General features: G+C 39.6%; 1 protein-coding gene across 1 annotated transcript in view; it reads right to left on the reverse strand.

Annotated features, from left to right (window-relative positions):
- Positions 1-818: 818 nt before the first annotated feature.
- The window catches only part of actn3b (actinin alpha 3b), a 30,141-nt gene continuing 17,866 nt past the window's right edge, over positions 819-13,093 (reverse strand). Inside the window, exons 8-21 of the mRNA XM_058394748.1 lie at positions 9,717-9,802; positions 9,052-9,144; positions 8,473-8,703; positions 8,228-8,375; positions 7,980-8,130; positions 7,530-7,638; positions 7,056-7,196; positions 5,869-6,051; positions 4,908-5,042; positions 4,261-4,440; positions 3,958-4,104; positions 3,217-3,282; positions 2,948-3,106; positions 819-2,734 (exon numbers count right to left, since the gene is read on the reverse strand). Coding sequence (XP_058250731.1) covers positions 2,576-2,734; positions 2,948-3,106; positions 3,217-3,282; positions 3,958-4,104; positions 4,261-4,440; positions 4,908-5,042; positions 5,869-6,051; positions 7,056-7,196; positions 7,530-7,638; positions 7,980-8,130; positions 8,228-8,375; positions 8,473-8,703; positions 9,052-9,144; positions 9,717-9,802 — 1,988 coding nt within the window. The 3' untranslated portion in view covers positions 819-2,575. The remainder of the gene's footprint in view (positions 2,735-2,947; positions 3,107-3,216; positions 3,283-3,957; positions 4,105-4,260; positions 4,441-4,907; positions 5,043-5,868; positions 6,052-7,055; positions 7,197-7,529; positions 7,639-7,979; positions 8,131-8,227; positions 8,376-8,472; positions 8,704-9,051; positions 9,145-9,716; positions 9,803-13,093) is intronic.

A 13,093-nucleotide genomic window follows, 5' to 3' on the forward strand; every position in this document is an offset into this window, starting at 1 on the left:
TATCCCACATTGTCAGGACACTGGGGTCAGATCGCATGAAGTCAGCCATGATAAGAAGCAGAGACACCACTTTCACCACTGAGACACCACTGCCCTTTAATAACTAACACCTCCAGCAATGAATTAGAGCGTTAAACACGGGCTCTGGCTGCAGACTGGGTTCCTACAGCATATATAAACAAATGTCTCTCCAGAGCACACAGTATGAACACAACTAACTGTATAAGCTTGAATTCGACTTCTTTTGTGTGTAACTGACGCCTGAACTGACGAATTAACACCAACAGTGCTGGATTCACACACGCGCACACACACACACACACACACATACACACACACACACACTGTTGAGTTTGTGTCCAGATGGTCTCAGTGTGGAGTAATCCATCACTTTGGATTTTCAGTGTAGGTTGTTGATCTCCCTTCAGATTTACAGGATTACACTCCACACACACACACACACACACAGCATGTTGGATACTTATGGCTTTTTTCCCATCTTATTAAGGACAGGAAATAGAAAAAAAAGATACTGGTTAAGACAGGAACTAATTTCAATGCTAATAAATGAGGGCAACGTCTGGGTGTTAACAATTCAACTAATATTGATCTGGAATGGCCCACGAAGTTGATGGATGATCGTCTTCATGGGGCAATGCTCCTGAGAAACTGGCTGATGGTTGTGCCATACACACCCTCTACTGGGCAAAAGTTAAAAAGGTTATTGTATACACACGAGGACACACGCGCGCGCGCGCGCGCGCACACACACACACACACACACACACACACACACACACACAGGAACAGACTTCCTCCAGACTTCATGAAAAGTTTTATTCGGGAGATTTTGGCTGTCATGTAGCAGTGCCAGGGTGAGCGTGAGTGATCATGGAGGTGAATGAGAAGATGAGAATGAGGAGGGAAAGACAGAAAGACAAACTAAGCTCAGAGTTTTCAGCCACAGAGAGACACACAGCAGCAGCTCCTGAAATTTAAGGCTTCCTCCAGCTGATTTTATCCTGTTGACATCTCAGCGATTAGCATCTTTACACCTGGTACACATCCACTTGCTCTCAGGGCCAGAAATATCAAACCCTACTTCCTTTTTTATTTCCAAAATCTCACAGCTGATCAAATACATTTCTTCCGTCTCTCTGCTTCCTCAATTCCTTTAGTTCCTTAGAAAAACAAGTATTGAATTAAAACAGGCAGTGTATAGAGGGTTGGTTCTATAAAATGTTGAGAACATTTATCATGTAAATCATCACTTTTGCTCATTCCTGAGCCTTGCAGGTGTTAAATCAACACTTCGATTTTTGTCGAGGAACCAGGCAGACCAGGCACTTAGCTATGAATTCACATGGCCATGAGGACTGCTTAGATTTCTTTGTAACCGCAGCAGCTCTCTGACCTGCCCTATAGACTGCACATCTTTATGGTGAACTCAGACACCCCAGACACACCGTCTCTGCGTTCACTTACTACTGTTAACACCTTAAAATTCCCAGACTTAGATTTTCTCACTCTTTTAACGTCACAATTACTCATAATAATAACAACTACATGATCATCACTGAGCTTAAACGGCTTAACAGATGATTTTCCTTTAAGCACTTTCACAAGAAACACGTGTGTGACCCGACCAAATCAAGAAGACATACAAAAGAAAAGAAAAAGAGTCTAAATATAGAAATATATACGTGATAATGATTTCTACAGACACGACAATGGCACGTGCGAGACTGCGAGAGCCCAGAAACATGTTTTAGTGCTTCAGGACACCGTGAGTAAGATGAAGCTTAGAGGCTAGAACCTTGGGAGGATGTTCGCTCTGGAAATCTGCTGAGTGTGACTTAGAGAAGATTACACAGTATTGATGTGAGAGGCACAGTGACAGCACCGGGGAAGTTCAGATACTCGAGGCACAGGACCAGAATTAGAGCTTGGTGGAAGTCACATGACTTTATTGCGTCATTTGGATTGTATTTATGGTGCTTATTTATTTATTTTTTCATTTAGAATCTGAAACTGATCAGACATCATTAAGTGTGCGGTTCCAGAGAAGCAAAGCTTTCCTCCTTCGTTCTGCCCTCAGCTCGGGGCTCTGCGGCTCGGGGGTGGCGTGGGAGGAGGATCACAGCTCACACACATGAATGAGTATAGGAGGAAGAGAAAGAGACAGAGAAAGAGAGAGAGACAGAAATACAGGAAGGAAGAACAGGTCCAGGGAGGAGGATGACAAGAGGAGGTTACACATGGTACAATCTCCAGTCATGAATGAACACGTACAGTGTATCGTGGAGAAAATATTAAGACTGTAGGTGTTACATTTGAGCTGGTGATTCTGCTGTGCTCTTTCTCCTTATTAAACACTACAGCAAGAGAGTAAAGGAGGGGAATAAATCTATAGGCACACAGGACACATGAAAAGGAAGAGGAAGAAGGTGGGGTCATTATACATCACTTTCATAGATCATGATTTCGGGGCAAGAGAGAAGGACATGAGGGTAAGGAAAGGAGTAAAGCGAGAGGAAAAGGAGATAAATGGCAGAGAAGAGAAAAAGAGGGACATTTATAAGTCGCTCTCGCCATAGAGGGCACTGGAGAAGGAGATGTAGTCGAGAGCGCCTGCAGGGACGTCCGGCCCGACGTACTTGGTCATGCGGCTGATGCAGTACTCGGCCTGCTCTGGGGGAAGCTCCCTGCGCAACTCCTCCACCGTGATGTAGGACTGAGAGAGAGAGAGAGAGAGAGAGGGGGGATGATGTAGAGAGTACAAAGGAGTGCGAGAACTAAAATGGGTGCAATATTCTTTATATGACATGTTATTATATCTAATATCAAAAAATACAATGAAGCAATGTCACGATGCTTCTGTAGAATCCCATGGTTCCCGTAGTGTGATGTAAAGTGACAGTCATCGTGTATCAGTGGGTTCACTCACCTTGTCGGAAGCCAGGATCTTGAAGGAGGCCATCACTTGCTCGGCTGTGTCCGTCTCGGCTGTCTCGCGAGTCATGAAGTCGATGAAGGCCTGGAAGGTGACCACGCCCGTGTTGTTGGGGTCCACCAGAGTCATGATGCGGGCAAACTCCACCTCACCCTGTATCACAGGAACAAGCTCGGGTTAAACACGTGTGTGTGTGAATGTGACTGGTGATACAGCACATATCAACAGAGGAGCAGTTTATGTTTCTGTGTGCCCAGTCTCACCAGATCGTAGCCCATGGAGATGAGACAGGCGCGGAAATCGTCGGGATCCATCATGCCGTTTCTCTTCTGATGAGAGACAGAGATATAATAATTATAGACATTGCATATAATGCACACACACACATACACACACACACACAGAAACTGTAGCTGTCAGGACTAATTTCCTCATTTAAATTCTAGTCCAGTTTTCATCATACTTGTGTAACTGAAGGTAAACAGTGTTATATAAATGCAGATAAAATCTTTCATGTTGACTAGAACACATTTTATATTATAAATGCAGCTTAATATAAAGTGCCCTGAATAAAGGCATGTCTTTTAGGGATGGATTTATTTTTGCATGTATGTTGTAAATGATGTATTATTTTTAATGAATATGTTAAAAGATGGATGAAGAAAGTTCAAATTCATTTTCCTTTCATTTTTGTTTCATTTTATATTTCCTTCTCGTGATTTTCTTTGCATCACCAAAGTGAACTTAGTGAATCTATCTATCTATCTATCTATCTATCTATCTATCTATCTATCTATCTATCTATCTATCTATCTATCTATCTATCTATCTATCTATCTATCTATCTATCTATCTATCTCACACACTCACTCTTTCAACCCCCCATCTCTCTCTCTCTCTCTCTCTCTCTATGTATCTCACTCACTCACTCACTCACTATTTCAACCCCTCGTCTCTCTCTCTCCCTCTCTTTCTCTCTCTCTCTGTCTCTCTCTCTCTCTTACCCTGTCGAAGTGGTTGAAGGAGGCTCTGAACTCGTTGAGCTGTTCCTGGCTGATGCCCTTGGCGTCGCGGGTCAGGATCTGGTTCTCCACCTCGTTGATGGTGCGGGCGATGGTGGTGAGCAGCTGCTCCCAGCCCACACGAATATGCTACAGATGCAGAGAGAGAAAGAGAGACAGAGAGACAGAGAGGTACACAGTTAGGCCATAGAAGAGAGGTATAGTGATTATGTACAGTATGACATGACAAAACTCTTGTAAGTTTCCCACATCACTTTTCAGCATCGTGTGTGTGTGTGTGTGTACCTCCATGGTGTAGTTTGTGTGCTTGTTGTCGAAGATGAGTGCTTCCTGGATGAGCTGGTGGTCTCCCTCCAGTCTGTCGATGTTGGATTTGTAGTTGATGATGTTCTGCTCGTAATTCTTCAGGTTGTTCATCTGTTCCTCCAGAGAGCCGGCAATGTCCACAGACACATGGCCGATCTCCTAAACACAAACACCCACATGCAAATGATGCCGTATCTCCTTTCCTTCAGATCGTTTTTCCACAAAACTAATCGACCTGACTGGGCAAATTTGGTTATTACCAAGTCGAACATGCACGCCTCATGACTTTTGGAAAAGACACAAAAAAACACAGCAGCTAGCTAAACAAGTCGTTAGCATGAAAAGAGCTCGATGAGCAGAAAAACAAATCTAGACAACTGATTAAACAATAATGTACCTCTGTAATGTACCTCTACCAGGCAGAGGCTCTATATTTCTTATTTTTCTTTCTTTATATGTATATTTATTGTATAGTTTGTCTCTAAACTGACTTTTTTTGTTGTACTGAAAACTGGCATCTTGCTGCTACTCAGGGAAAATTAATTGTCACGTCTAATGTGAATGGCTTAAAGGGGGGGGGGCTGATCTGACACATCCACCACAGAAAGAAGTCCTCAGACTCATACCTCCATCTTGGTTTGGATCCAGGGTCCGATGATATTGGCCTGAGCAGCAAACTGCCGCCTCAGCCTCTCGTTGGCCTGCTGCCTGGCGACTTCCTCCTGAAGCATCTGGTCTCTGAGTGGCACCAGCTGCTTCACCTACAGGAGCCACACACACACCCACACACACACACACACACACACAGAGCAGAGTTAAATGTCACATCTCTGGACCATGAATCAACACTTTTCTTTAAAAGCGGCCTTTTCTGAAGAGAGACATGTTACAGTACAGAGTAAAAGCTTGATCTGCGCCATATGCTTCTCCCATACGGTGCCGTCCGTTCAGACGAGAGCTCAGTAGTCACAGCAGATGATCTATGACATTTTTGTTCCTCAGCCCGTTATACCAGTTTGAACATATGCTATAGATCATAAAGTGTGGGTGAAGGTCTAAACGTCTCAAGCCGACTCAAGTCTAAATCTTTTCGGCTAAGCAGATTAAAAACCACTGATCACAAAAAATGGCTAAAGAGGAATCATTCTCACAGCAGCACATACATTTTGTCTCAATTTGGTCATTTTGCCCTAGCAAGGGTGAAATTCTGTACTTTTTCTGTCAAGGATGAAGCCAAAATCTAAACTGTTGCATATGCTATGTCACAGGCAGCTATACACAATCTGAGGAAAGCGCTAGCTGCCATCTATTACATATTGCATAAGCCCACAGATGATTGGTTAACGATGTGATGATTGACAGGAGAAAGACAGTAACCCAATCCCACCCTTTTTGCTCCCTGACCACTGAACACAGTGCAAAACCCTTGCGCCTCTTGGAATCCCGCTTAGCAAATAATATTTCCACCTAAATAGATCAAATCATCAGTGTCATGAATGTAATATCCGTTAACATTCACGCCATCTCCAGTGAAGGCCACAGAAATTCTGGTATAAGAAGGTTGAAAATGTTCAGAGATTCACTGACCGTCTCCCACTTGTTAGTGACGTCCTGAGGGCTGAGGTTGGTGTACGGGTTGATTCCAGACAGTTTGATGCCGTAAGTCTGAGCGATCTTCATGATCTCGTTCATGATGCCCATGATGGCCATGCGCTCTTTGTCAGCCTCTGGGAGAGTGGCTTTAAACTGGTCGTGAGCTGTGATCAGACTCTGATAAAGAGGGGGACAAACAGGAAGAAGACACACAGTCAGTATAATACATACACCATCATTAAGCTCTCGGTGAATTTGATGTATTTTTGTACGCTCTCAAAGAAACATTGTTTTTTAGACAGTTAAGGATTTTTGATGAACTAAAATAGAGCTATTTTCTGAAAGAAAGACTAACAAAACACACACTCTTAACCTCTTCTAGATTCAAGGTTGTTTTTTAAAGTGTGTCTTTTACAATATATTCTGTATGATATGATATACATTATTGTAGAAGGGCATTTTAGACACATATACACTAAGCAGGCATAACATTATGACCACCTGCCTAATATTGTGTTGGTCCCCCTTTTGCTGCGAAAACAGCCCTGACCCATCGAGGCATGGACTCCACTAGATCCCTAAAGGTGTGCTGTGGAATCTGGCACTAAGATGTTAGCAGTAGATCCTTTAAGATACTCCACAGGACCCACCTCGCAATTTACAGGACTTAGAGGATACTTCTGATAGATACTGACCACTGCAGACCGGGAACACCCCACAAGAGCTGCAGTTTTGGAGATGCTCTGATTCAGTGGTCTAGCCATCACAATTTGGCCCTTGTCAAACTCGCTCAAATCCTTACTCTTGTCCATTTTTCCTGCTTCTAACACATCAACTTTGAGGACAAAATATTCACTTGCTGCCTAATATATCCCACCCACTAACAGGTGCTATGATGAGGAGATCATCAGTCTCATTCACTTCACCTGTCAGTGGTCATAATATTATGGCTGATCGGTGTAATGTAGTATATTTACTAAATACACACTTTAAGGGATTTTAAACTTCATCTCCACAGCTCTTTTGTTTAAAAATCAACTTTTAAGGTACTATAGGCACATGGATATGGATGAGGGAAATTTCCACCTCCCAGGCAGCAGATGGCACTCAAAATCACAACGCACTCTTCTTGCAAAAACAAAGAAAACTCAAATTTGAAAGCAATGACAAAGCACGGCTACCTGGATCTCCTCGATGCTGTGTACGATAAACATATCCTGCAGATCCTCCATGGCTCCATCCATCCAGTTGTTAAATGGCGCTGCCCTCTTGGCGAACTCCAGGTACAGCTGGTCAATAGTTTCCCACAGTTTTTCCACACGCTGCAGGGGGGGACGGGACAAAAAAAAAACCCAAAGTTGATTGTTTTTACAAAATTAATTAATTAATTAATTAATTAATTAATTAATTAATTAATTAATTAATTAATTAATAAATAAATAATAATAATAATAATAATAATAATAATATGTAAAATAATATATAAAATATTTGTATCCATCGCACTGTTTTTATTTTTATTATTTTGAACTTGTTTATCTTTATCTTGTTTTCATGTCATGACACATTTGAGGCACTTTCAATTTTATGTAAGGGGGGGTGGGGGTGGGTGGGGGTGTGGGTGTGTGTGTGTGTGTGTGTGTGTGTGTGTGTACCTCCAGAGCATCTCTCCTCTTCTGGGTCAGAGTGCCCAGGTTGTCCCACTGGTCACAGATGGCCTGGCAGCGAGCGTTCACAGTAGCAGCATCGTGGTAATCCAGCTCACTGAACACACCCACAAAACACTGACCAATCAGTTCAGAATAAAAACACTGAAACAGTTAAACTGCAACTGATCTGACCTTAAAAAGCATTTGGATACGCTTTACATACACTGGATGGAGATGTATAATGAAATGTGAGTTGAATTGAACTGAATAAATGCAGTCATGGAGGAGGTGTGTGTAATCTCGCGTCCTAAAACGTCAGCTTGTTTGGATGACTTTCATTTCATTTGGAATAAAACTATAAAAAGCAAACACTGAGTCATGCTCTTTCTCTTCTCGTTGCCTTCCTCCCACCCCCTCGATATCTTTCTGTCTCTCTTTATTTCCCCTCTCTCTCACTTGAGCTCCTGGGCGATGGCGGCGATCTGCTCCACTCTGTCCTGGTGGGCGGCGAGGTCACTCTCGAACGCCTCGTGCTTCCTCATAAGAGCCCTGATCTCCATCAGAGATGCAGATTCATAGTCCTTCTGAGACAGCAAGTCTTCCTTTCCTTTAAGAGAGGTGAAAGGAGAGATATGGATATCTTGCCTTATTTACAAGTTGTTTTATTTTTTTCAATAAATCGGACTGGACGCGTGTTGACTTACCTGCAGTCCAGGACTCATGGAGATTGCACTTCTGCTTGAACTTCTCAGCCAGGTGGTCCAGTCTCTCCAGACGGCGGATCTCAGTCAGCAGCCATTCCTCGTAGCCTTTCTCAACCTGCTCCAAGCCTTTCCATGCATTGGCAATGTCCTATAAACACACACACACACACTACATCAGATCAAATAAAACTATAAATGATTTTTTTTCCTCTTCTGAAATTTCCACTCTGTAATCTTCAACATACCGAAACCATCTTTCCTTCAGAGGGCATGAAGGCGGGTCTGTTGCTGAGCCTCAGTTTGGTCTGCAGGGTGTTGAAGTTGATTTCCAGCTGGCATTTTTCCTGCACGCGTGGTGGCTTGTGCACACGGCGGTAATCTCTGAAGTCCTCCAGCTTCTGCTGCATGGCACGCATGGTCTGCTCCGCAACACGGTTCTCCAGCCATGGGATCGTCCGACGGATCCATTCCAACAACTACAGCGGAGAGAGAGAGAGAGAGAGAGAGAGAGACGGAGAGGGAGAGAGACGGAGAGAGAGAGTGGGAGAAATCGGTCATTAAGGGGAAATAAAAAAGACAAATAAAAGCCAGTAATGAGACAAAAAAGTGATCGAACAGACGGAGGGACAGGTGGCACCAATAAGAAGGTGAAGAAGGTCACTTAAATCACATAATAGGAAATTCCTCCAGTCTTTCAGTTTAATTTGGAGTCTCACATCTTTAATAAATCATTCCAGAGATGCAGCTGAACGCTAAAACCTTTCTCGCCGCTGAATATCCTTCATTAAATGAGATGCTTGTGTAAACTATATTCATTAACCCACCTCACTGGCCAGTTTCTCATACTCCTCCATCAGCCTCTCATTCTCCTGATTCACTGCCAGAACTTTACAAATCCTGTTAGCGGCAGTTTCAGCCTACAGAGAGAGAGAGAGACAGAGAGACAGACGGACAGGGATAAATTGAAAGACAGACAGAGAGATGTGAGAGAGAAAGAGAGAGAGAGAGAGAGACAGAGAGAGACAGACAGACAGAGAGAGAAAGAGAGAGAGAGAGAGAGAGAGAGAGAGAGAGATTGAAATACATAGACAGAGAGACAGACAGAAAGAATTGAGAGAGAGAGAGAGAGAGAGAGAGAGTGATAGATAGATAGATAGATAGATAGATAGATAGATAGATAGATAGATAGATAGATAGATAGATAGATAGATAGATAGATAGATGTGAGAGAGAAAGAGAGAGAGAGAGAGAGAGAGAGAGAGCGGGACAGAGAGTGAGAAATAGAAAGAGAGATGGAAAAAAAGATATTAGACAGATAGAGTGAGAGACAAACAGACAGACAGAGTGAGAGAGAGGGACAGAGTGAGAGAGAGGGACAGAGTGAGAGAGAGAGAGAGAGAGAGAGAGAGATATTAGACAGAGTGAGTAATACAGTAAGGTGTTGCACTGAGATCAGCATCTTCTCTGTGTAAAGCCGTGTGTTTGGTACCTGCTCAGCCCCAGCGAAGGCGTGATAGAAGCAGGACACGTAGGTCATGATGGCCTTCTCATCAGGCTTAGGCGTGTTCACAATATCTGAGAGAGACAAAAATATAGACTGAAAATACAGCGCAGTGTGAAGAGTGTCAAATCACATGAGTCACGAGTGCTTCAGAAAGTCTGGAGCGACAACGGGAATTAAAACAGCTGTAGTCCAGGACGCCTGTGGACATCTTAAATATGCACAAAGAAATTCATAGAAAATGTCAGCACACTGATTCCAGTCTGAGACTCTCTTATGGACATGACATGATTTTATATTCAGACTTTTATAAAGACTTACAGAAATGGAATTACATGCACAGGGATGGTGTTATAATGAGGTTAATATCAGGTTACAGTAATGATGTTATGATGTTATGACACTAGTATGATGTTACAGTAATGTTGTTATAATGTTAGTATGATGTTACAGTAATGATGTTATAATGTTAGTATGATGTTACAGTAATGTTGTTATAATGTTAGTATGATGTTACAGTAATGATGTTATAATGTTAGTATGATGTTACAGTAATGATGTTATAATGTTAGTATGATGTTACAGTAATGATGTTATAATGTTAGTATGATGTTACAGTAATGTTGTTATAATGTTAGTATGATGTTACAGTAATGTTGTTATGATGTTAGTATGATGTGACTGCAACGTTATTATGACTAATATAATGATGTTACAATAGTGTTGTTAGTTTGTTATTATCACACTAATATAATGTTATAATGATGTTATAATGATGATATAATGGTAGGATGATGTTAGTGACGTTAGTATAACGTTATCTTGAGGTTAGTGACGTTAGTATAACATTATTTTGAGGTTAGTATAATGTTATTTTGAGGTTAGTATAACATTATTTTGATGTTAGTGACATTAGTATAACGTTATCTTGATGTTAGTGACATTAGTATAACATTATTTTGAGGTTAGTATAACATTATTTTGATGTTAGTGACATTAGCATAACGTTATCTTGAGGTTAGTGACGTTAGTATAACATTATTTTGAGGTTAGTATAACATTATTTTGATGTTAGTGACATTAGTATAACGTTATTTTGAGGTTAGTATAACATTATTTTGAGGTTAGTATAACGTTATTTTGAGGTTAGTATAACATTATTTTGATGTTAGTGACATTAGTATAACGTTATTTTGAGGTTAGTATAACATTATTTTGATGTTAGTGACATTAGTATAATGTTATTTTGAGGTTAGTATAACATTATTTTGAGGTTAGTATAACGTTATTTTGAGGTTAGTATAACATTATTTTGATGTTAGTGACATTAGTATAACGTTATTTTGAGGTTAGTATAACGTTATTTTGAGGTTAGTATAACATTATTTTGATGTTAGTGACATTAGTATAACGTTATTTTGAGGTTAGTATAACATTATTTTGAGGTTAGTATAACGTTATTTTGAGGTTAGTATAACATTATTTTGATGTTAGTGACATTAGTATAACGTTATTTTGAGGTTAGTATAACGTTATTTTGAGGTTAGTATAACATTATTTTGATGTTAGTGACATTAGTATAACGTTATTTTGAGGTTAGTATAATGTTATTTTGGGGTTAGTATAACATTATTTTGATGTTAGTGACATTAGTATAACGTTATTTTGAGGTTAGTATAACATTATTTTGATGTTAGTGACATTAGTATAACGTTATTTTGAGGTTAGTATAATGTTATTTTGAGGTTAGTATAACATTATTTTGATGTTAGTGACATTAGTATAACATTAATTTGAGTTAATGTTAGTTTGATGTTAGTATTACTTTAGTATAACGTTATTTTGATGTTAGTGACATTAGTATAACATTAATTTGAGTTAATGTTAGTTTGATGTTAGTATTACTTTAGTATAACGTTATTTTGATGTTAGTGACATTAGTATAACATTAATTTGAGTTAATGTTAGTTTGATGTTAGTATTACTTTAGTATAACGTTATTTTGATGTTAGTGACATTAGTATAACATTAATTTGAGTTAATGTTAGTTTGATGTTAGTATTACTTTAGTATAACTGTTTGATGTTAGTATTACATTAGTATAACAGTTTCATGCTAGTATGAGGTTAGTATAACATTATTTTGATGTTAGTATAATGTTCTTATGACACTATTAAAATATTACAATGACATCATACCGTTAGCATGATGGTACAGTGATGCTAGTATGACATTACAATGCCGTTATTTTTACAGTAGAATGATATAATGATGTTATTATGTCTTTAGCTTGATGGTTCAGAGATGTTAATATGACATTAGTATGATGCTAGAGTAATGTTGGTATGTTTAAATGATGTTGTTATGAAACTAGTAAAATGTTATATTGACGGTATTATGCTATTTTTGCACATTTTAAACTGTCACCAACTGCTGCTATGCGTATATGTTTACAAGTATATATGTTATAAGAAATCACTTGCTTACATTTCTATATTTCCTGTACTGTTGTGTGTTGTTTTTGTATTGTCTGTGTCTACACTGTCTTTTGTCCTGCACTGTTTGCGCTGTCTTTTGTCTTGCACTGTTTGCACCAGGTTGCACACGCTGCACTTTATTTAGCTAGGACAACTACGTTCTGTCCTTAGCTGTGTTGTTGTTTTGTAGCTCTATGTTGTTATGTTGTCTATGTAGCACCAGAATCCTGGAGACACGTTGTCTCATTTCATTTTATGTGTCAGCTATATGTGGTTGAAATGACAATAAAAGCTTCTTGACTTGACTTATGGCAGTAGTATGATGTAAATATGACATTAAAATGGCATAGCATGTCACAGTATGTCATAGTATGATATTATAGTGATATTATGGCACGAGAATGAGGTTAAAATAACGTTATTATGAGAGTAGTGTGATGTTGAGCTAATTGAGGTGCTCCTCGTTACCCAACTCCAGTAGACAGGTTATGACTGTAGAAAGGACATCATTTATAATCACACTCTTTAGTGTTTATAATCATTTATAATCACACTCTCCGGTGTTTATAATCATTTATAATCACACACTCAGGTGTTTATAATCATTTATAATCACACTCTCTGCTGTTTATATTGAGTCTGGTTGAATGTTATACTGATGTTATTATAATGTTAGTATGATGTTACAATAATGGTGGTATGATATTAGAATGATAATGAATATTATGAGACTAGTAAAATGTTGCACTGACATTATTATTATTATTATTATTATTATGACATTAGAATGATATTATGACGTTATTATGACATTAGTATGATATGACGTTATTAAGACACTAGTATGATGTTATTATGCTCATCAACATCTTTGCAACCAATGATGCT

Source organism: Hemibagrus wyckioides, linkage group LG07 (assembly GCF_019097595.1).
Source record: "Hemibagrus wyckioides isolate EC202008001 linkage group LG07, SWU_Hwy_1.0, whole genome shotgun sequence".
Taxonomy (NCBI): Eukaryota; Metazoa; Chordata; class Actinopteri; order Siluriformes; family Bagridae; genus Hemibagrus; species Hemibagrus wyckioides.